Below are 21,659 nucleotides of genomic sequence, written 5' to 3' on the forward strand. Positions count from 1 at the left end.
GGCCAAGATACTCCTCATCGGTGAGCGGGGCTTTCTGTTCTTCAGAAGCCAAACGGTGCGTGCGTCCCCTGGGGAGAAACCCCACAGGGACGTGATGATGTTGCGTGGTTTAACAAGGGGATCAATAAAGGTATAATCCCGTTGATCCTTTTAATCAATTGAAGAATGCTACCAGTAGATGGCGCCGGTCCCCACTCCCCCTCCCTATTGGGTGGCATTGGCAATAGAATAGTCCCATGCAGGGACGCGTGTTGCTTTATGACAGGTCATGAGTGCAAGAATGTGACAATTTGACCCACCAACGCGGGAGAGCGGCAGTGCGGAAATAGGCTGTCTCTAAGACAAACTCTAACCTTAACCAGCTCCTTAACAGCGCCTAAACTTAACCGTTCTAACCTTAACCAACTCCGAAACAATGCCTAACCTTAACCTTAACAACCTTAACCATGCCTAACCTTAACCATAGAAAGAATATTGCCATTCTCTTTGACAAACTCTAACCTTAACCAGCTCCTTAACAGCGCCTAAACTTAACCGTTCTAACCTTAACCAACTCCGAAACAATGCCTAACCTTAACCTTAACCTTAACCATGCCTAACCTTAACCGGCGAAAGAATACACGTTAAAAAAAAATCACGTTAAAAAAAAAAAATTCATGGGATTCGAACTCATCAACAACGAACCGCAGGACCGCAGGACCGCTGCTATGCCAGGTGAGCTGAAGCGCTGAATGAAAATCATGGCGGATTCCTGCGGCGGTTACCTAATTCCGCTCGCGCTCTGCCGCTCCGCTCGCTCTGCCGCTCCGCTCGCTCTGCCGCTCTGCTCTGCGGTTGCCGCGCCTGCCGCGGGGCATGGCGCAGCCAATCAGGGAAAACGCGGAAGCAAAAGCAGCACTCATGACATGTCATTAAGCAATAGGCTGCAGGGACACTAAGAAATAGACCATGTTGTCCTCAGGGTAAACCTGTAGCTACACCACAGAGGCATGGAGCGTCCATAGATATCTATAACTAGATGGTGCAAGGCGGAGTCTCCAGCGTAGTTCACCGGCGGCCATCTTGCCACAGGCAGCACGCCCACTCGTAACATGAATGTCTATGGTGCACGTCGTACTATTGAAATAAGCATAGCTTGCTCAATTTTCAACCGATTTACAAACGGTCTGGTTTATTACAAACGTCATTAACGTGGCTATGATTCAGGATGCTTGGACATGTTGAAATAATCGGGAACTGCCGGTGCTGCGTTGGCCGGGTGACGCCCGTAGTCCGCGCCCCGAAAACGAAGTCCTCTCGTCCTGCCGCTCTCCGGGCGTCATCTCGACTCGTCTCACGATCTCCGTCGCCGCCATCTTGTCTGTAGTCGCCATCTCGTCCACAGTCGCCATCTTGGCCATGGCCGCGATCTCGTCCATCGCCGCCATCTTGTCCGTAGCCTCGACCTCGACCTCGTCCGTCGCCGTCATCTTGTCCATGGGCGCCGCCTCGTCTATGGCCGACATCTTGCCCATGTGCGTATCGGGCGCTCTGGTCTCGTTTCTTTCGGCACTCTTTGTCTGTGTGCCCCGATGATCTGCAGAAGTTGCACCAGACCGTCTTGTTGCAGTTGTCCCTCCGATGCCCATTCTCTCCGCATCGCCAACACGTCAGCTCCGTCGTGGGCCTGGCCTTCTCCCTCGGTGTCGCTCTGGCTTTCAGTGCTATCCCCCCCCGCTTCCGCGGCGTCTGGGTGGATATCCTCTGAGGCCTCAAAGTTCCGCAGCTTGGCTTTGAACTGCCCCAATGTCATGTCCGTTGAACCGTGGGTAACCAGTAGCGCGAACGGCCTGTACAACTCCGGCAGTCCTCTCATCACCATCGCCATCATTAGCCCCTCTCCTGGTGCCTCTCCTGCACTCTTGAGCGCCGTCATGATCTGCTCAGCTCGGATGATGTATTCTGTCATCGTCTCTGTGTGCCCCTTCTTCAGAGCCGTTAACGTTACGTAGAGGGACACTACTCGGGGCCTTCCCCGTCCGATGTAATGCTCCCTCAACACTCCCAGGCTTTCTCGGCCTTTGTCCTTCGTGTCGCGGAATATTAGCCCCAAGCTTGTATCGTCGAGCAGCGGCGCCAACTCACAGTATGCGTCCGCATTAAGCTTGTCGTCTTGGGCTTGGTCCTCCGCCGTCAGTGGTCCCGCGGGGGCCGCCAAGATCACCACCTTGAGTCCCGCGCCGTGCATGCAACATAGCATGCGCTCTTCCCAGAGCTCATATCCCTCCGCCTTTCCATTAAATGAGGGCCATTTGCTCCTTCCCTTGGTCGCCATCCTCCTTCTTGGTGGTAGGTGTAGCTTAAGCGCCGTTGGCCTAGTATCTAGCCACGCGGTACTCCCGGTGCTAATCTGGCCTACACTTCAGCTAAGCTAGCTACCCTTATTATTTCGCCCCTGCGAGATCTGGGCCCATAACCTGTTGACAGAATTGGCTATGGGGCGACAATAATATATGTAGGAGGCATGAATTCCATCTTTAGCCTTTGGCTTGTTTATTCATTCATAGTGATTCACAGCAGCACAGCACATGGGCACTCCTCTCCGTGAGAGGCAGATGTGGTAAGAAGATAGAGGTGGAGGGAACATAGGCTTAAATACTCCCAACCTGGCGTAGACAGTAGAAGCTCCGCCTATAGCGCCCTCCAGTGGACACAGATATATATGCAGTCATGGGAGCAGTAGAGTACAGTTACAGTTAGTTACGACCCTACATACAACCTCTAAATTCAACAGGGGACCCTGATGTAAACAAGACGAAAGTCTTTCTCTGGTCTGCATCCCCTTAACAATTGTATGTATTGAGCTGTACTGTACTGTACCCATTCTGCAATCTGTTAATAAACTTTTCAATAAATTCAATCAATCCAAGAGACGAGACACAGCCCCGGCGGTGGGGATCAACTACGGCAACCCAGGCGGTCCAAAAACCATCACCATTCGCCTCAAACAGGTAAAGACGGTTCAATTAACCCTTTCACTATCACACTACAGAAGGTTAACCCTTTCACTATACCAGTCTACCACACTACAGACGGTTACCGGTGGTAGTGAAAGGGTTAACCTTCTGTAGTGTGAATGTGAAAGGGTTAACCCTTTGCCGTGTGGCAGTGAAAGGGTTAACCTTCTGTATTGTTGCAGTGAAAGGGTTAACCCTTTGGTTGTCATCAGTCGGCCACTGAGTCCACTGACTCAGTGCTCATCAGAGCTCAGATTAAACATTGACTCATCATCTAAGTAGATGAGCTCAACCAAAGCGTCTTATGCAATAGAACGGTGTCTGTAAATATTTACATGTTCTCCAGTCATGTGTCTCAAGGGCATGATGGCATTGAAGCTATATGTACCGTCGACTCCACTCATGTCAGCAGTGTAATCTCCCGATGGAACATTAATATATATCTCTCTCTCATGTTCTAATCTCACTCCATCCCTCTCCCCTTTCTCTCTCTCTCTCTCTCTCTCTCTCTCTCTCTCTTTCTCTCTCTCTCCTCCCATTTCTCTCTCTCTCTCTCTCTCTCTCTATCTCTCTCTATCTCGCGCTCTCTCTCTCTCTCTCTCTTTCTCTCTCTCTCTGGGAATGAATGCCCTTGAATGGGATGTCTGTGTTAATTACTGACTTATGTGACAAGGAAAGGTATTTAATTTCCATCTATCCCTTTTGTCATTATAAATGCTGCAGATTGATAAAATTAAGTCAATTTAATTTAATCAGTGTTCTCATAATTGACTTTGCCAATTCTACCTCATACACACACACACACACAATAATAAAATAGGCATAGAAAAAAATAAACATAGACAGAATAAAATAGGTAAGACACAAGATATGCATGGTAAAAAAAAAGATACAATTTAAAATTGTGTCTAAACTATACTATTAGTACCTCCTTCCTTTAAAGTGACTTTCTATTTTTATAACGTGACATTTTTATAAAGTGACATTTTGAGCCGTATAAGCCTATAATAATACAAAGTTGTGACGTGTTCTCTCAGTGCATAACACAGCTCACATGGTTTCCTATTTCAAAACAGAGCAGTCAACTTGTCAGCCAGACGCAATAACAACGCCCCTCTTTTATAAAGCCAATCAAATCAGAGTGACCTACAACTCTGTCCAATCACACAGCAGCGCCGACAAGACGCCGTGCGTCGTCACCACGCAAACCCCGCCCCCCACGCAAGCCCCCCCCTCTCCCCCGCTGTCGTCACTGAACAACATGGCCGCCTGGAGGAGCAGACGGTCGGACCTGTAATCATCACAGTGGCTGCAGTTACAGTTAGAGAGGACTTCTTCTTTTTTACACGAGTACTGCGGGACAGTTGTTGTTGTTGCTGGTGAGTTACAGTACAAATGTGAATAACTTTACACGAAAGCTTCACCTATATTATAAGCTAGTTAGTAACGTGTTTAGCCACGCAGCACCTGGCTGCTGTGTGAGACGAGCTAACGTTGAGCTAACATTAGCTAGCTGCAGCAAGAGACACTCAGACTGGGAAACTAACCGTGAGATATTATTATTATCATAATGTCGCCTAATGTTTATCATCGTGTGGTGGTTTCGGGTGATGTACATTGTTTTGTTTCACTTCTTTGCCCCGGTCTTTCTTTGGTCGCCACATCCCCATTAAGTTAGTAGTTGTTGACGAATGAATTGTGATGAATTGAAAATGGGGGACCCTGGTGTAAACAAGACAAAGTCAGCTTTGTTTTATTGTCGCTTCTCATAATGTGCAAGACATATTACAGACAGAGACATTAAATTACGGTTCCCCCTTCCCACGGTGTATATACAAATATATAACATAAAGTAACATATAGTTATACTAGACTATAGTTTGAGGTGGGTAACCCACCCCCTCCGAATGTACAGTCTCATCCCCATCATATGTATATAATCCCTGTTAGGATCTCTGGGTAACAGTACTGTATATTTGCATATCGTATATATGTCACAAATGTAACAACAGTACTATATACCTGTATGTCATGTATGTCCCTATGCCATAAATGTCATGTATGTTCGTTGTGTATGTCATAAATGTCACACTATGAATTGAAAATGGGGGGACCCTGATGTAAACAAGACGAAAGTCTTTCTCTGGTCTGCATCCCCTTGTATTGAGCTGTACTGTATTGTACCCATTCTGCAATCTGTTAATAAAGTTTTCAATCATTTATTCACCTTTTGAATTACATTGAGAGTCTGACCAACAGACTGGGTGTTGTTGTTGTTGCTGTTGCCCATTGACTGGTTGAGCAGGTAACCGAGCAGGTATAGGAGCTGTCAGCTCTTCTTGTGCACTGACTCTCGCACGCCCTGATTGTGTCAGGCAGCCAGGTAGGTGAAGTGTAGACTAGACTAGCCTTAATCCAGGGATTTGCACCCCCAGCAGCAGGCCAAGCGTTTTACTGTGAGAGACAATATCTGGCACGAGCCACGGCTTCGAAGTGTTATTATTATTAACACGTGTTTGCTAGTAGTGATTGTGTTTTGTAGAGAGACACAATTTAACATTGGAAGTGGAGTGGCTCTCCCATCCCCTACACGTTTTTTTACCCTGGCCGTTCGGGTACCTGTTATGGCTAATAGGTTTTTAATAATTCACATGCTGTTCTTCTTTTGCCCCAGAGGAGAGTTCAGTCAGTAACTGTGAACACGGTCACGCACCACTAGAAATCAGAGGGAGAACCCTTTAGTCGGCGATGTAGGCCTAACTGGAATGTTAAATCTGACAATGAAGGGAGGGGTCTGACTTTACACAGCCATAAAATGTTTGCGAGCTCTTGCATACCAGTTTTCAATTCTTCTGCTTCAGCCCCTGCTGAACAACACTGCTGTAATATAAACGGCATATGGGTGTAAGAGCTCATACAAACATTTTATGGTCTCATAAAAAGTCAGAGAGTCAGAGCAGAGAGCCCCACCTCTTTCATTGTCCCGTGGAGCAGGGCAGATTTCCACATCCCAGTTACCTCACCGATCGGAGGGTTCTCTCTGATTTCCAGCTTTAGGACAAAGTGGCAGTGGTGCGGTGCGTGTTCACAACTACTGACTGAACTGTCCCGGGGCACACAGGAAGAACATGATGTTAATTCACAAAATGCTATGGCGTTGTCCTTTTTTTAAGACCCTCAAATAGTTCCTCCCAATCAGCCAGAGTTACCCAGCTCAGACTGAACATAGTGCACAATATCATAAACCGAAGGTCCCCTAGATACCTCCAGAACTACTTCACCCCGGTCAACGAATCCCACAACCACAGAACTAGAGCAAGCATAGCAAACCTGAAGCCTGCTTCTTTCCGATCCAAACTGGGCCAGTGCTCCCTTACTTTCTCTGGAGCCCAGGATTGGAACAAGCTGCCTATCCCCATCAAGCAGAGCTCGAGCCTCCACAGCTTCGAGAGAAGCGTCAGGAAGTGGCTCATGGACAGAATAGAGGAATAGACCCCTATAGTTTGAATGGGTTTCCAATCAGTTTTTAGTTATTGTGGGGTATACAATTTTAGCGATAGGTTAGTCTTTTAATGTTTTAAATGTATGAGTTTTGTGTTATTGTCAGTTTTTAGTTATTGTGGGGTATACAATTTTAGCGATAGGTTAGTCTTATAATGTTTTAAATGTATGAGTTTTGTATTATTGTCGTGTTTTAGTTGTGGCCTAACAGCCCTGGGACCATGACGTAAATAAGGGTTTTACTCTTTCTCATGTTATCCTTTGGATCCTTGTTGTGTGTTTTTAATCCATCAACAAAATCAAATCAAATCTCGCTGGGAGCTGTTCTTGTCGGATCGCTGTTTTAAAGGGATCTTCCGTGCGCTCGGTGCACCTTGGCTTCAACTGTGTGTCTGCAACGCATCGCAGTCCGTCTGTCTGTCGGCCCGTCTCTCTCTCTGCCTCGTGTCTGTTTGGCTGAGCACTGTCATCTGTGAGCCAGTGGAGACCTGCTGACTCTGGGGTTCAGCGGGTTGTTGTTTGTGTCAGACAGAGGAAGCTGCTTATGTGGCCAGAGAGGGTGAGACTGATTGTCAGTAGATTCTGGCACCTTGGTGCCCTTTTTCAACAGAACTATTGTGTTGACATCTGGGTCCTGTAGCTGTCGCCTTGCGTTTGATTGTAATGCAGCACGGCAGCACAGAAGGTATTGTTGAATTGTTGGCTCGGCAACATTATAGACCAGGGGTCTCAAACTCAATTTACCTGGGGGCCGCTGGAGGTAGAGGCTGGGTGAGGCTGGGCCGCATCAAATATTCCACACAAAAAGGGTTTCAAGTATTTAAATTTTTTTTAATGGGAAATGTATGGTTGAAACATGCAAACGTTCAAACGCACACACACTAATAAGCATTGGAGGCTTTTACTGGGGAAATCATTCAGGCCAGGAAATATAGTGCGAAATATAGCCCCAGTCAGGCCACTTTTTAAGCGGGGGGTCCCCCACCAGGAGATTTTGTGTTACAAAGACTTAATTTCCTGCATTCTGGTGCAGGAATTGTTTTATTTGTACCCTTTAAATGCCAGTGTTTGTTTGTGATGACATGACCACAATTGGCCCGCGGGCCGCCAGTTTGAGAGCCCTGTTGTAGACAAACAGAAAAGATGACATGCTGTGTGTGTGTGCCTGTGTGTTTCTCTGTCTGTGATTTCAGTCACACCTGTGTCTTAATGCACTTTCCCCTCATTCACACAGATCACTACATAATGAAGAGGACACCTGCAATGTGGCCAGATCTGAACTACAATTAATCCCACAACAACAACAACAACAACAACAACAACAAAAAACAACAATTTCCCCAATTTCCTCCTTGGTTCCTTCCGCTGGTCCCGGCAGGTCTGGCGAGACGTGCCCTCCCCTCAGACTGGCAAAGCAGGTCGGGACAGAGGTGGTGCTGGGCGGGGGACCGAGGCCGCAGCCTTCTCCACCCCCCCCTCCGTCGCTGGGACTTCAAGGGGCAGCCGGCTCGAAGGGTCATCACCCAGGACGTGGTGGATATTGAACGGTCACATTGAGAGAGAGAGGGCGGGCTCTCGCCTCTGCCAGGTCTCGTCGAGCCGGTCGAGGGAGTGGAGCATGGTGAGCGGTCCTGGTTGCCATGGAGCCGCAGGATAAGAAGCAGGTGAGTGTTGGTTGCCTAGTGCCCTTTAAGGGGGTGTTGGTGTGCTATTATCTCCCTGTCCCCGGGGGGGGCGGAGAGAGGTGTTTGTGAAGCTGATATCCTCCAGGGAGCTCCACGGAACAAGACAATACTGTACTGTGACTCTCTGACTTTTCATATTTAGTAGTAGAGGGATACCGTGGGCTTACATTAGGGGTGTAATGTGGTACACAAACACCCCACGGTACGGTTTGGCTTTCCATGTTCCACTCAGGGGTGATGTAGTGTGCAGTAGCTAATTGTACTTGTAGGGCTGTCAACGAATATTCTATATTGAAATTAATAATCGACTTGTATAAAAAAAGAAAAAAAAAATCGATTAGATTGTGAAAAAAACAGCCCCCGGTGGGCGGTCGTTACTCGTTAGTGGTTAACATACCGTTGTATTCGTTCGGTACACAGCCGCTTGGTACGGTACGGTACACACTGAAACGGTTCAGTACGGATACGTGTACCACCCCTAAGCCTTAAGGTCCCCCTATAGGGGACCCTGCTTTTCTTTATCATAAATCGATCAATAGAGACCGTATTAGATCCCCAATTATCATATCATGGGGTATCATTGGAAAGCCACACTCATTGGCTACAACCCTGTGCAAAGATTTTCGAGATCGCCAAATGATTGACGGAGCTAGAGCCCCGGGAGTCGGGGGTGGTAATGTGTACTTTTGCGTACTTTGGGGCACGCCTCACATATCGGCATGTAACCCGAGAACTGCTGAACGGATTTTGTCACCTGAAAGGGCAATCGACAGGCAACAAATAGGGCTTTAATTCTATCTATATATTGTATTAAAAGAAATGCACACCCGAGCCACTAGAGGTCGGCAAAGAATCGTCCACATGTGGGCCCTTGGATGTTAACACTTTAATCGCCGAAGACGCTGTGCAGCGTCTTTCCCCGCCATGCTTATTCTGCCGAAGACGCTGGACAGCGTCTTTGATATCAATATTTCAAAAATGTCCCCCGGAGACATATGTACTGGTGAGCCCCTCTCAACTCCCCAACGGTTCAAGAGCGCCATCTGGTGGCCGATCGGCCGCTCGCCCAAACAGGAAGTGATGCGGATGAAGTGGTGCTCACCCATATTTCGTCCGGGCACTCGCTATCATTAGCAGGACTCCATCTTGACACAATGGATGTCGATCGGTTGCAAATAACTCGATAAACAACATGATTTGGACGTATATACTATTATACAACCTGGAAATGGATCGGATATTTCGACATCCCATAATAGAAAAATGTCTGTTCCACGCTCATCTCCCAACGGCGCGAGGAAGCTACGGTGAGTTTCAGTGTTATTTTTTAATGTCTTCGATACTAACTGCTCAAATGATCATATCACCCACACTAGATGAATGATATAACGTTGCCCACGGAATTATAAACGACCCCCCCCCCCCCACCCGGTCAACATCAGATCATACGTAGTAACTCCTAGAAGCACGTCCAGTTGACATTTTTTATCTCGCACAGATTCCTATCAAACTGTATTTGATCATCAATATAATGCATTTAGGGCTATAAATCAAGTTCTGGAGAAAGCTGCAGAAAACGATAAAAACATACTTATACTTTATACCGTATTTTAGTATGAATATGTGAATGAAAAAGTATAACGTTGCTACACCCTGAACAATAGATATAGGACGTTGAATGGGCCATAGTAATGTCAATTTAGCAATACAATTAAAAAAGTTATAGCCCTGTAAAGAAGGGGAACTTCTCCATGTTAATTAGGGCTGGCGAGGGATGGTAAATTATGAATTTAACCCCGGCGATCAAAGTGTTAAGAGGTCAATGTTTTTAAATATTTTTTTTTGTAGCCAAGAGTAAAGACCATAACCCTATCAAAAACAGTAGTCAAAGTGTATATTTTCATTTTCACCAATGTTTTATATGTTTTATCGGAAATATAAATTTATCGGAAAATGCTAATTATCGTAAAAACCGCAAGAAATGACTAAATCCACATTCACACTGCCATGATTGGAAAGAGGAGCATTTCCCCTATCCATAGATGTATGATTTGGCCATAATAAGGTCAAGGTCAAGTTCAAGGTCAAATGTGAATTTATAATTAAAGTTTTTCTAGGTTTGAAATGAAGTGAAAGTATTTTGTCGGCTGAAGTTCCTGACGCCATGTGTGGGACGTGCTGCCCGCTCCGTGCTGCCCGCTCCGTGCTGCCCGCTCCGTGTGGTCCTGACGCCATGTGTGGGACGTGCTGCCCGCTCCGTGTGGTCCTGACACCATGTGTCTGACGTGCTGCCCGCTCCGTGTGGTCCTGACGCCATGTGTCTGACGTGCTGCCCGCTCCGTGTGGTCCTGACGCCATGTGTCGGACGTGCTGCCCGCTCCGTGTGGTCCTGGCGCCATGTGTCGGACGTGCTGCCCGCTCCGTGTGGTCCTGACACCATGTGTCTGACGTGCTGCCCGCTCCGTGTGGTCCTGACACCATGTGTCAGACGTGCTGCCCGCTCCGTGTGGTCCTGACGCCATGTGTCGGACGTGCTGCCCGCTCCGTGTGGTCCTGACACCATGTGTCAGACGTGCTGCCCGCTCCGTGTGGTCCTGACGCCATGTGTCAGACGTGCTGCACGCTCCGTGTGGTCCTGACGCCATGTGTGGGACGTGCTGCCCTCTCCGTGCTGCCCGCTCTGTGCTGCCCGCTCCGTGCTGCCCGCTCCGTGTGGTCCTGACACCATGTGTCAGACGTGCTGCCCGCTCCGTGTGGTCCTGACACCATGTGTCAGACGTGCTGCCCGCTCCGTGTGGTCCTGACACCATGTGTCAGACGTGCTGCCCGCTCCGTGTGGTCCTGGCGCCATGTGTGGGACGTGCTGCCCGCTCCGTGTGGTCCTGACACCATGTGTCTGACGTGCTGCCTGCTCCGTGTGGTCCTGACGCCATGTGTCAGACGTGCTGCCCGCTCCGTGTGGTCCTGACGCCATGTGTCAGACGTGCTGCCCGCTCCGTGTGGTCCTGACACCATGTGTCAGACGTGCTGCCCGCTCCGTGTGGTCCTGACACCATGTGTCAGACGTGCTGCCCGCTCCGTGTGGTCCTGGCGCCATGTGTGGGACGTGCTGCCCGCTCCGTGTGGTCCTGACACCATGTGTCTGACGTGCTGCCCGCTCCGTGTGGTCCTGGCGCCATGTGTCGGACGTGCTGCCCGCTCCGTGCTGCCCGCTCCGTGCTGCCCGCTCCGTGCTCCCTGCTCTGTGTGGTCCTTGTTTTGAAAGAGGAACCACTTAAACTTTTAGAGGATACCCTCGGCTCATTCTTCACGAGTCACCGGGGTGTCGGGTTACCTCCCCGGCCGGCACCGTGTTATCTAACGTGCTTTCTCACCGACGCTTCCTCTCTCTCTCTCTCTCTCTCTCTCTCTCTCTCTCTCTCTCTCTCTCTCTCTCTCTCTCTCTCTCTCTCTCTCTCTCTCTCTCTCTCTCTCTCTCTCTCTCTCTCTCTCTCTCTCTCTCTCTCTCTCTTACTTACCTAAGTTGTAAAAAAAAAATCCAAACTTCAAATAATTTATTATCATTATTATTTATTTAGAACAATTTGTTAATATATATATAATATCGCAGCGAGCGCTGTCTGCATCTAGCTTTGTAAAGTGTAACAACACTTGCGACCGTTTTTCGGCTTGCCATGGCCCCGACTGCTTTGTTGTTGAATCGAGTCAAATCCCAGGTAAGCGTGTGTTGTGCGCGTGAGCGGTGACGTGAGCGGTGACGTGAGCGGTGACGTGAGCGGTGACGTGAACGGTGACGTGAGCGGTGACGTGAGCGGTGACGTGAGCGGTGACGTGAGCGGTGACGTGAGCGGTGACGTGAACGGTGACGTGAGCGGTGACGTGAGCGGTGACGTGAGCGGTGACGTGAGCGGTGACGTGAGCGGTGACGTGAGCGGTGACGTGAACGGTGACGTGAGCGGTGACGTGAGCGGTGACGTGAGCGGTGACGTGAGCGGTGACGTGAGCGGTGACGTGAACGGTGACGTGAGCGGTGACGTGAGCGGTGACGTGAACGGTGACGTGAGCGGTGACGTGAGCGTTGACGTGAACGGTGACGTGAACGGTGACGTGAGCGGTGACGTGAACGGTGACGTGAGCGGTGACGTGAGCGGTGACGTGAGCGGTGACGTGAACGGTGACGTGAGCGGTGACGTGAGCGGTGACGTGAGCGGTGACGTGAGCGGTGACGTGAACGGTGACGTGAGCGGTGACGTGAGCGGTGACGTGAGCGGTGACGTGAACGGTGACGTGAGCGGTGACGTGAGCGTTGACGTGAACGGTGACGTGAACGGTGACGTGAGCGGTGACGTGAACGGTGACGTGAGCGGTGACGTGAACGGTGACGTGAACGGTGACGTGAGCGGTGACGTGAGCGGTGACGTGAGCGGTGACGTGAGCGGTGACGTGAACGGTGACGTGAGCGGTGACGTGAACGGTGACGTGAGCGGTGACGTGAACGGTGACGTGAGCGGTGACGTGAACGGTGACGTGAACGGTGACGTGAGCGGTGACGTGAGCGGTGACGTGAGCGGTGACGTGAACGGTGACGTGAGTGGTGACGTGAACGGTGACGTGAGTGGTGACGTGAACGGTGACGTGAGCGGTGACGTGAACGGTGACGTGAGCGGTGACGTGAACGGTGACGTGAGCGGTGACGTGAGTGGTGACGTGAGCGGTGACGTGAACGTTGACGTAGGGCTGGGCGATATGGCCTAAATATGATATCACGATATTTTCTGACCTTTCGGCGATACACGATACGCATCACGATGTTTTTCTTTTTTTCCCCAAACAATTCATTATGAGGCTTACCAAGACAGTATTTGAGTTTGCAAGCTAACATTAAAGACAAAATAAAATACCCATGCATTTAGCATTTTTATATTATATATTAGATTTAGATTATTGGATTATTAGATTATATATTGCATATATTTAGCAATGAGATATTATATAATTTAGATATGAAATATGATGAATCGAAAATGGGGGACCCTGATGTAAACAAGACGAAAGTCTTTCGCTGGTCTGCATCCCCTTAACAATTGTATGTATTGAGCTGTACTGTACCCATTCTGCAATATGTTAATAAAGTTTTAAATCAATCAATCAATCAATCAATAAATAGGATTTTAGCATTTTTATGAAACTACTGTATATTTGTATGTCTCTAAATGTTTTGATGAATTGAAAATGGAGGACCCTTATGTAAAAAAGCCGAAAGTCTTTTTCTGGTCTTCATCCTCCAGTCAGTCCACTGTTGTTGTATTGAGCTGTACTGTATTGTACCCATTCTGCAATCGTTAATAACGTTCATTCGTTCAATCATTCAGCCGGCAAAAGAATAATTTTGATTGACAGTCGAGTCTGCCAATTACGTCACACCGCTTGTACCCGCCCTGCTGTTCTTAGCACCAATCGGCAAGCAGCGCTATTATTTTTTTACTTCCTGAATGCCCTCCTTGATTTTAACGAGAGCTCAGCTCAACGACAACAACAACAGCTCACCGCAGCCGACGAGTGATTACTAGCGCACCGCAGCATGACAACGAGGCATAATGATTTTACTGCAACAAATGTTATAATAAAAGCCTTTCCATACATCTGTCTGATTGAAAACTTTATTAACAGACCGCAGAATGGGCACGCACAACTCGGCACGGACTGAGATATGAACAGTAACGCTAGCTATCTATGTCGTCATTGGACGTTGCTATGTTTGGGTAAATACGCTGATGTGTAACTATATAACGTGTAACTATATAATGTTGATGCCACAAAACGAATGCCTTTGTTAATCATACGTACTAACTTTGATGCAGTAGTGTGTGTGTGGGAGCGGCGTTGTTCAAAAGTTTGAACGGGGTGGACCAGATTGACGCGACACAATCCTCTTGGGCAAAACATCACGATATCCACGATACGTTAAAAAAGTGTATCGTTAATGAACTGTACCCGATATTTATATAATATCGTCATATCGCCCAGCCCTACGGTGACGTGAACGTTGACGTGAGCGGTGACGTGAACGGTGACGTGAGCGGTGACGTGAACGGTGACGTGAACGGTGACGTGAACGGTGACGTGAGCGGTGACGTGAGCGGTGACGTGAACGGTGACGTGAACGGTGACGTGAGCGGTGACGTGAGCGGTGACGTGAGCGGTGACGTGAATGGTGACGTGAGCGGTGACGTGAGCGGTGACGTGAACGGTGACGTGAACGTTGACGTGAGCGGTGACGTGAACGGTGACGTGAGCGGTGACGTGAGCGGTGACGTGAACGTTGACGTGAACGGTGACGTGAGCGGTGACGTGAGCGGTGACGTGAGCGGTGACGTGAACGGTGACGTGAGCGGTGACGTGAGCGGTGACGTGAGCGGTGACGTGAACGGTGACGTGAACGTGCGGCACACTTCATAGGTTTCGTTTCGCTGTAAACGAAACGTTGACGTCATCGGACTTATTTTTTTAAGGATACATACGACTTGGCTGTAATATTTGATAGTTTGGATCTTCAATAGGTGGCTACAATGGGAGGAAATAATCACAGTGGCTCAGGAGGTAGAGCAGTCGTCTGGCAATCCGGAGGTTCCCGGTTCGATTCCCGCTCCTCCTGGGCAGCGTGTCGATGTGTCCTTGAGCGAGACACTTAACCCCTAATTGCTCCCGATGAGCAGGTTGGCACCTTGCATGGTTGCCTCCGCCGTCGGTGTGTGAGTGAATTCTGGACTAATGAATGGATAGCAGTAGTATCCCCGAGTAGACAGCGGGGGGGGGGGGGGGGGGGGGGGGGGGAGAGGAATGCTGCAGCTCATGACCCGGGATAGTGTATTGATGAAGTCTTGAACAGGTGGGCAGAGCCAGGTGGCATGGAAACAGTTGTCTGGGGTGTTGAGGGTGCAATGGGAGCATACATCTGTGCTTGCAGATCCCATTTGAAACATCCTGTGCTGTGTGATATGTACTCTGTGTAACACCTCATATTGGATTAATTGAAGGTTAGTGTTGTTAGTCATCATTGTGAATGTGTTGGTGCAAATGTGTTCCCAGGATACGGCATTGGGAGAGAACGCCAAGTCCTGTTCCCATTTTGTGAAGGGGAGATGCCTGGAATGTAGTGTCTGCGCTTGCCAGTACTATTTTGTATATTTCTTTTTAAATATTTTCTTCTGTGATGTTATTTTATTCATTGCTAATATAATTGGAGGTGGTTCAAGAACATTTTTTTGTGTAGTGTTAATTTTAGATTTCAAAATGGATTTCAGCTGTAGTTGAAACCAAAGAGTTGTTGGCACAAATCCTGAGGATGGTACAAATAGAAGCAAGGCAGCATACAGCCTTGCTTGTTTAATAATAGCATTGCTGCTATTTGTACCATGACATGAGACGCATGATGTGAGAGACACATTAGACCATGTGTATAAATCAATACTTATCAACAGTGAGTGAGAGAGAGAGGGTGATGGGGAGGGAGAGAGAGAGAGAGACACACACACACAGAGAGAGAGTGATAGGTAGGGAGGGAGGGAGGGAGAGAGAGACACACACAGAGATAGTGAGAGGGAGAGAGAGAGACACGCACACACAGAGAGAGAGAGAGTGATAGGGTGTGAGAGTGATGGGGAGGGAGGGAGGGAGGGAGGGAGGGAGGGAGAGAGAGACACAGAGAGAGAGTGAGAGGGAGAGAGAGAGACACACAGAGATAGTGAGAGGGAGAGAGAGACACACACAGAGATAGTGAGAGGGAGAGAGAGAGACACACAGAGATAGTGAGAGGGAGAGAGAGAGACACACACAGAGATAGTGAGATGGAGAGAGAGACACACACAGAGATAGTGAGAGGGAGAGAGAGACACACAGAAATAGTGAGAGGGAGAGAGAGAGACACACACAGAGATAGTGAGATGGAGAGAGAGACACACACAGAGATAGTGAGAGGGAGAGAGAGAGACACACACAGAGATAGTGAGAGGGAGAGAGAGACGCACACAGAGATAGTGAGAGGGAGAGAGAGAGACACACACAGAGATAGTGAGATGGTGTGTGTGAGAGAGAGAGAGCGATGGGGAGGGAGGGAGGGAGAGAGAGGAAGAGAGAAAAGGGGAGAGAGAGATTATAGAAAAAGTGCATAACATTATAATGAAAATCAACTGGCCAGCTGGTTATTCGAGACGCCCCCCCCCCCCCCCCCCCCAGTCTCGCTGTTGGGAAGCATTTGAAATGTTGTGTACTAGACTAGTCTCTGTAAATGTAAGGGATTTCACAGTAACGTTGTAAATTATAACGGGAACACTGCATGCATGGGCTCTATTATATTATCGAATTTGCACGTGTCTTTAGTGATGTAGGCGTAGACGACCTAAGTGTTCATTTACATATTAAGTGAGATCCATTCACAAGTACGCACGTGGAGTAGGGCTGAGCGATTAATCGATTTTAAATCGAAATCGCGATTTGAAATGATGCAATTGGCAAAAAAAAATTTTTTTAGTCCCATTGAGATACAAGATCTCCTTTGCAAGTTGTTGTTATTGTTGTAGGATCGGTTTGGGAGAGGGAGGTAAGGGGTTTTAGATTGTGTTGTGAAGTTTAGACTTCAGAGAGGGAGAGTAAAGTACAGAAAAAAGGTACCATTGGGCACCGGTATCGATTCCCAGGTAAAAAGAAACATTTTCAGGCAGGGTGTCCCGAACAGACCCACCGCGTAGTGGGCCAGATGCAAGCCGCATTTTACAATAAACCTCTGTGGGGCTGCTTAAAAAATTAATAATTACAATCGCAAATTTAATCGCAATCGCAATATCTGTCAGAAAAATCGCAATTAGATTATTTCCCAAAATCGCGCAGCCCTAACGTGGAGACACATTCTAACGGCAGAACAGACTTGAGCTGTCCACTTGTGATCGGATCACACAGATCACATCTCTCTCTCCACCCCTCCCTCTCTCTCCATCCTCTCAGCAGTATTCTCTCTCTATCTCTCTCTCTCTCCTCTTCTTTCACTCTGTCTCTCTCCCTCCTCCTCTCAGCAGTCCTCTCTCTCACTCTCCCTCCTCTCAGCAGTCCTCTCTCTCTCTCCCTCCTCTCAGCAGTCCTCTCTCTCTCTCTCCCTCCTCTCAGCAGTCCTCTCTCTCCTCTCAGCAGTCCTCTCTCTGTCTCTCCCTCCTCTCAGCAGTCCTCTCTCTCCCTCCTCTCAGCAGTCCTCTCTCTCTCTCTCCCTCCTCTCAGCAGTCCTCTCTCTCTCTCCCTCCTCTCAGCAGTCCTCTCTCTCCTCTCAGCAGTCCTCTCTCGCTCTCTCTCCCTCCTCTCAGCAGTCCTCTCTCTCTCCCTCCTCTCAGCAGTCCTCTCTCTCTCCCTCCTCTCAGCAGTCCTCTCTCTCTCTCCCTCCTCTCAGCAGTCCTCTCTCTCTCCTCTCAGCAGTCCTCTCTCTCTCCCTCCTCAGCGGTCCTCTCTCTCTCTCTCCCTCCTCTCAGCAGTCCTCTCTCTCCCTCCTCTCAGCAGTCCTCTCTCTCTCTCTCTCCCTCCTCTCAGCAGTCCTCTCTCTCCCTCCTCTCAGCGGTCCTCTCTCTCTCCCTCCTCTCAGCAGTCCTCTCTCTCCCTCTCAGCAGTCCTCTCTCTCTCTCTCCCTCCTCTCAGCAGTCCTCTCTCTCTCTCTCCCTCCCTCCTCTCAGCGGTCCTCTCTCTCTCCCTCCTCTCAGCAGTCCTCTCTCTCTCTCTCCCTCCTCTCAGCAGTCCTCTCTCTCTCTCCCTCTCAGCAGTCCTCTCTCTCTCCCTCCTCTCAGCAGTCCTCTCTCTCTCTCTCCCTCCTCTCAGCAGTCCTCTCTCTCTCCTTTCAGCAGTCCTCTCTCTCTCTCCCTCTCAGCAGTCCTCTCTCTCTCTCTCCTCTCAGCGGTCCTCTCTCTCTCTCCCTCCTCTCAGCGGTCCTCTCTCTCTCTCTCCCTCCTCTCAGCAGTCCTCTCGCTCTCTCTCTCCCTCCTCTCAGCGGTCCTCTCTCCCTCCTCTCAGCAGTCCTCTCTCTCTCTCCCTCCTCTCAGCGGTCCTCTCTCTCCCTCCTCTCAGCAGTCCTCTCTCTCTCTCCCTCCTCTCAGCAGTCCTCTCTCTCTCCTCTCAGCAGTCCTCTCTCTCCCTCCTCAGCGGTCCTCTCTCTCTCTCTCCCTCCTCTCAGCAGTCCTCTCTCTCTCCCTCCTCAGCGGTCCTCTCTCTCTCTCTCCCTCCTCTCAGCAGTCCTCTCTCTCTCCCTCCTCAGCGGTCCTCTCTCTCTCTCTCCCTCCTCTCAGCAGTCCTCTCTCTCTCCTCTCAGCAGTCCTCTCTCTCCCTCCTCAGCGGTCCTCTCTCTCTCTCTCCCTCCTCTCAGCAGTCCTCTCTCTCCCTCCTCTCAGCAGTCCTCTCTCTCTCTCTCTCCCTCCTCTCAGCAGTCCTCTCTCTCCCTCCTCTCAGCGGTCCTCTCTCTCTCCCTCCTCTCAGCAGTCCTCTCAATTCAATTCAATTCAAAAAGCTTTATTGGCATGAAATTTCACAAATGTTGCCAAAGCACAATTATGACATAAACAGCAAACAACATTATACAATACAACAACAATATCAACAGAACAAGATCAAAGAAATAAAGGAGATGGTGCGGTGAATAAAACATGGTACATATATATATATATATAGTATATGTGTCCTACTGGTTGTCCCTTTTCTTGTGACATGAATTGACATATTTTGCAGCTAAAACTGCACATTATTTCTGTTCCCCCAGGAGGAATGGCAATTTCTGCACTTCTGTCATACTTTGGAATTCTGGGGAAATTATTTCAATTTTTGGAAAGAATTCCTCCCTAATATTTCTGTAATTTTCACATTGTGTTAGGAAGTGTAGTTCTGTCTCTATGGCTCCATCATCACAAAGACAGCACAACCTCTCCTCTCTGGGCAGCCAGGTCTGTCTGTGTCTGCCCTTCTCTATCGCCAAACCATGGTCACTCAGTCTGTACTTTGTCAGAGTCTTTCTTAGATTCTTATCAGTTACTGTGCTGAGGTAGTCTGCCACAGTATACTGTCTGTTTAGGGCCAAATATGTTTCTAATTTGTGTTGTGATTGTGTGAGTTGATTCCAATACGTAATGTATTTATCTTTTTCTTTGGTTATAATTTGGTTAGGTCTAATCTTCTGAGGCTGGCTAGGGTTTGTAATGTCAGAGTGTGAGATGTCAGCCAGTTTCATTATGAGTTGAGTCCTCTCTCTCTCTCTCTCCCTCTCAGCAGTCCTCTCTCTCTCCCTCCTCTCAGCAGTCCTCTCTCTCTCTCTCCCTCCCTCCTCTCAGCGGTCCTCTCTCTCTCTCCCTCCTCTCAGCAGTCCTCTCTCTCTCTCTCCCTCCTCTCAGCAGTCCTCTCTCTCTCTCCCTCTCAGCAGTCCTCTCTCTCTCCCTCCTCTCAGCAGTCCTCTCTCTCTCTCTCCCTCCTCTCAGCAGTCCTCTCTCTCTCCTTTCAGCAGTCCTCTCTCTCTCTCCCTCTCAGCAGTCCTCTCTCTCTCTCTCCTCTCAGCGGTCCTCTCTCTCTCTCCCTCCTCTCAGCGGTCCTCTCTCTCTCTCTCCCTCCTCTCAGCAGTCCTCTCGCTCTCTCTCTCCCTCCTCTCAGCGGTCCTCTCTCTCCCTCCTCTCAGCAGTCCTCTCTCTCTCTCCCTCCTCTCAGCAGTCCTCTCGCTCTCTCTCCCTCCTCTCAGCGGTCCTCTCTCTCCCTCCTCTCAGCAGTCCTCTTTCTCTCTCCCTCCTCTCAGCAGTCCTCTCGCTCTCTCTCTCCCTCCTCTCAGCAGTCCTCTCTCTCTCTCCCTCCCCTCTCTCTCTCTCTCCCCTCTACACCACTGCAGAATGTGCTTTGCTGGCAGGAGTGGAACAAAGCCCAAACAGCGGTTGGATAGGCCAGGTTGGCAATGCTCCTCTCTCTCTCTCTCTCTCTCTCTCTCGCTCTCTCTCGCTCTCCATCCCTCTTTTGTGTCTCTCTGTCCCCCCTTTCCTCGTCCCCCTCTCTCACTCGCTGTCTAATCAGGGGTTTTGTCGCCCCCCCCCAGGCCAGCTGCTGAATTGCGGCCCGAGCGGAGCTATAGAGCTCGGCCCTGTCAGAAAAAAGGAGAGCAGTCATTGTGTTTTTTAAATGGGAGCACCAGCTGCCCCCCCCCCCCCCCCCCCACACACACACACACACGGGCCTGGGCCGGGCCACGCGGTTCTGCCCGGGGCCCAGCAGCCCAGCGGCTCGGGCCCAGAGGGGGGGGGGGGAGCGAGCGGCGCGGAGGCGAATGGGTGTGTGAGGTGTGTTTTTTTTATTTTACGCAGCATCATTTAGTCTCGCTGGCAGGAGGAGAGAAGGGACCAGGGGGGGGGCCGCGCTCTCTCTCAGACACGGGTAGGGATGGGTATCGTTAGGATTTTATCGATACTACTACTCTTATCGATACTGCTTAACGGTTCGGTACTTTATCGATACTCTTATCGGTTCTTTTTGGTTATTTTTTTGCAAGAAAAAAAGACAATTAATTAAGAACAGAATCAACATTGCTTTATTATTTATAAATACAACTTTATAAATAAGTATTATAAATAAATATAATTTCTTCAGCAACAGCAATGTTCTTTTATATAACTTTATAAATAAATATAATAAATTAATATAATTTCTTCAGCAACAGCAGCAACAATGTTTTAAATGTGTCTGACTCTGAATTATAGACTTTTTATAATAAACAACAAATGCAAAAGGCTAACAGAACTGTGACACTCGTTCACCCTATCCTCTGTCATCCTTCCTCTAGCTGCTAGGGAGAAAGGACTTTGGGTGGTGGAGGGAGGTAGAGGAGGAGGATGTGTGGTGGCCCTGGGCTCACTGGCCTGGGACATAGTGGCTGACGCCTCAGCTTGACGATCTATAAAAAGTTTAGATTGTAGTATTTGTAGCTAAACAATTGTTTTGTTTATTAGCCTATTTGTAATAATTCGTTATTAGCCTAGGCAACTCCGTATCTTGGCTTACGGTTACGGCTGCAGTGGATGCAGATGGGACACTGCGCGCAAGGCAGTCGAATACGCGCATTTCTGCACACTAATATCATGTTTTGCCAACAGATGTTTTGATAAATTGATTTGCTCGTATTGCCACCCTTACTGGCAAATGTTTTGTTGCACTTGTGGCAACGTGCATTGTCGGCATTGACCCTTGTAAAGTATATCCATACTTTAGAACGCTTCGCTCTATCCGCCATGATCACGACTCAGTGCATGCAGAGCTGCTGTCTGTGTGCAGAGCGCTATAGCACGGGGCGTCGGGGACACTTTCATTAAGGAGTACCCGTATGTAGGACCCGTATGTCTATGTGTAGCACTAGCGAGCGACTCGCGAGGAGACTCGCTGGCTGCGGCTCGCTTCTCGTGCAGAGACAGAGAGAGGATCGTTCGCAACT

General features: G+C 49.0%; 1 protein-coding gene across 1 annotated transcript in view; it reads left to right on the plus strand.

The window, feature by feature from the left end:
• The first annotated feature begins 4,266 nt into the window (after positions 1-4,266).
• The window catches only part of tmem94 (transmembrane protein 94), a 109,225-nt gene continuing 91,832 nt past the window's right edge, over positions 4,267-21,659 (plus strand). The window contains exons 1-2 of the mRNA XM_084322314.1: positions 4,267-4,375; positions 7,732-8,161. Coding sequence (XP_084178440.1) covers positions 8,138-8,161 — 24 coding nt within the window. The 5' untranslated portion in view covers positions 4,267-4,375; positions 7,732-8,137. The remainder of the gene's footprint in view (positions 4,376-7,731; positions 8,162-21,659) is intronic.

Source organism: Notolepis coatsorum (genome assembly GCF_963971535.1).
Source record: "Notolepis coatsorum genome assembly, chromosome: 10".
NCBI classification, from domain to species: Eukaryota; Metazoa; Chordata; class Actinopteri; order Aulopiformes; family Paralepididae; genus Notolepis; species Notolepis coatsorum.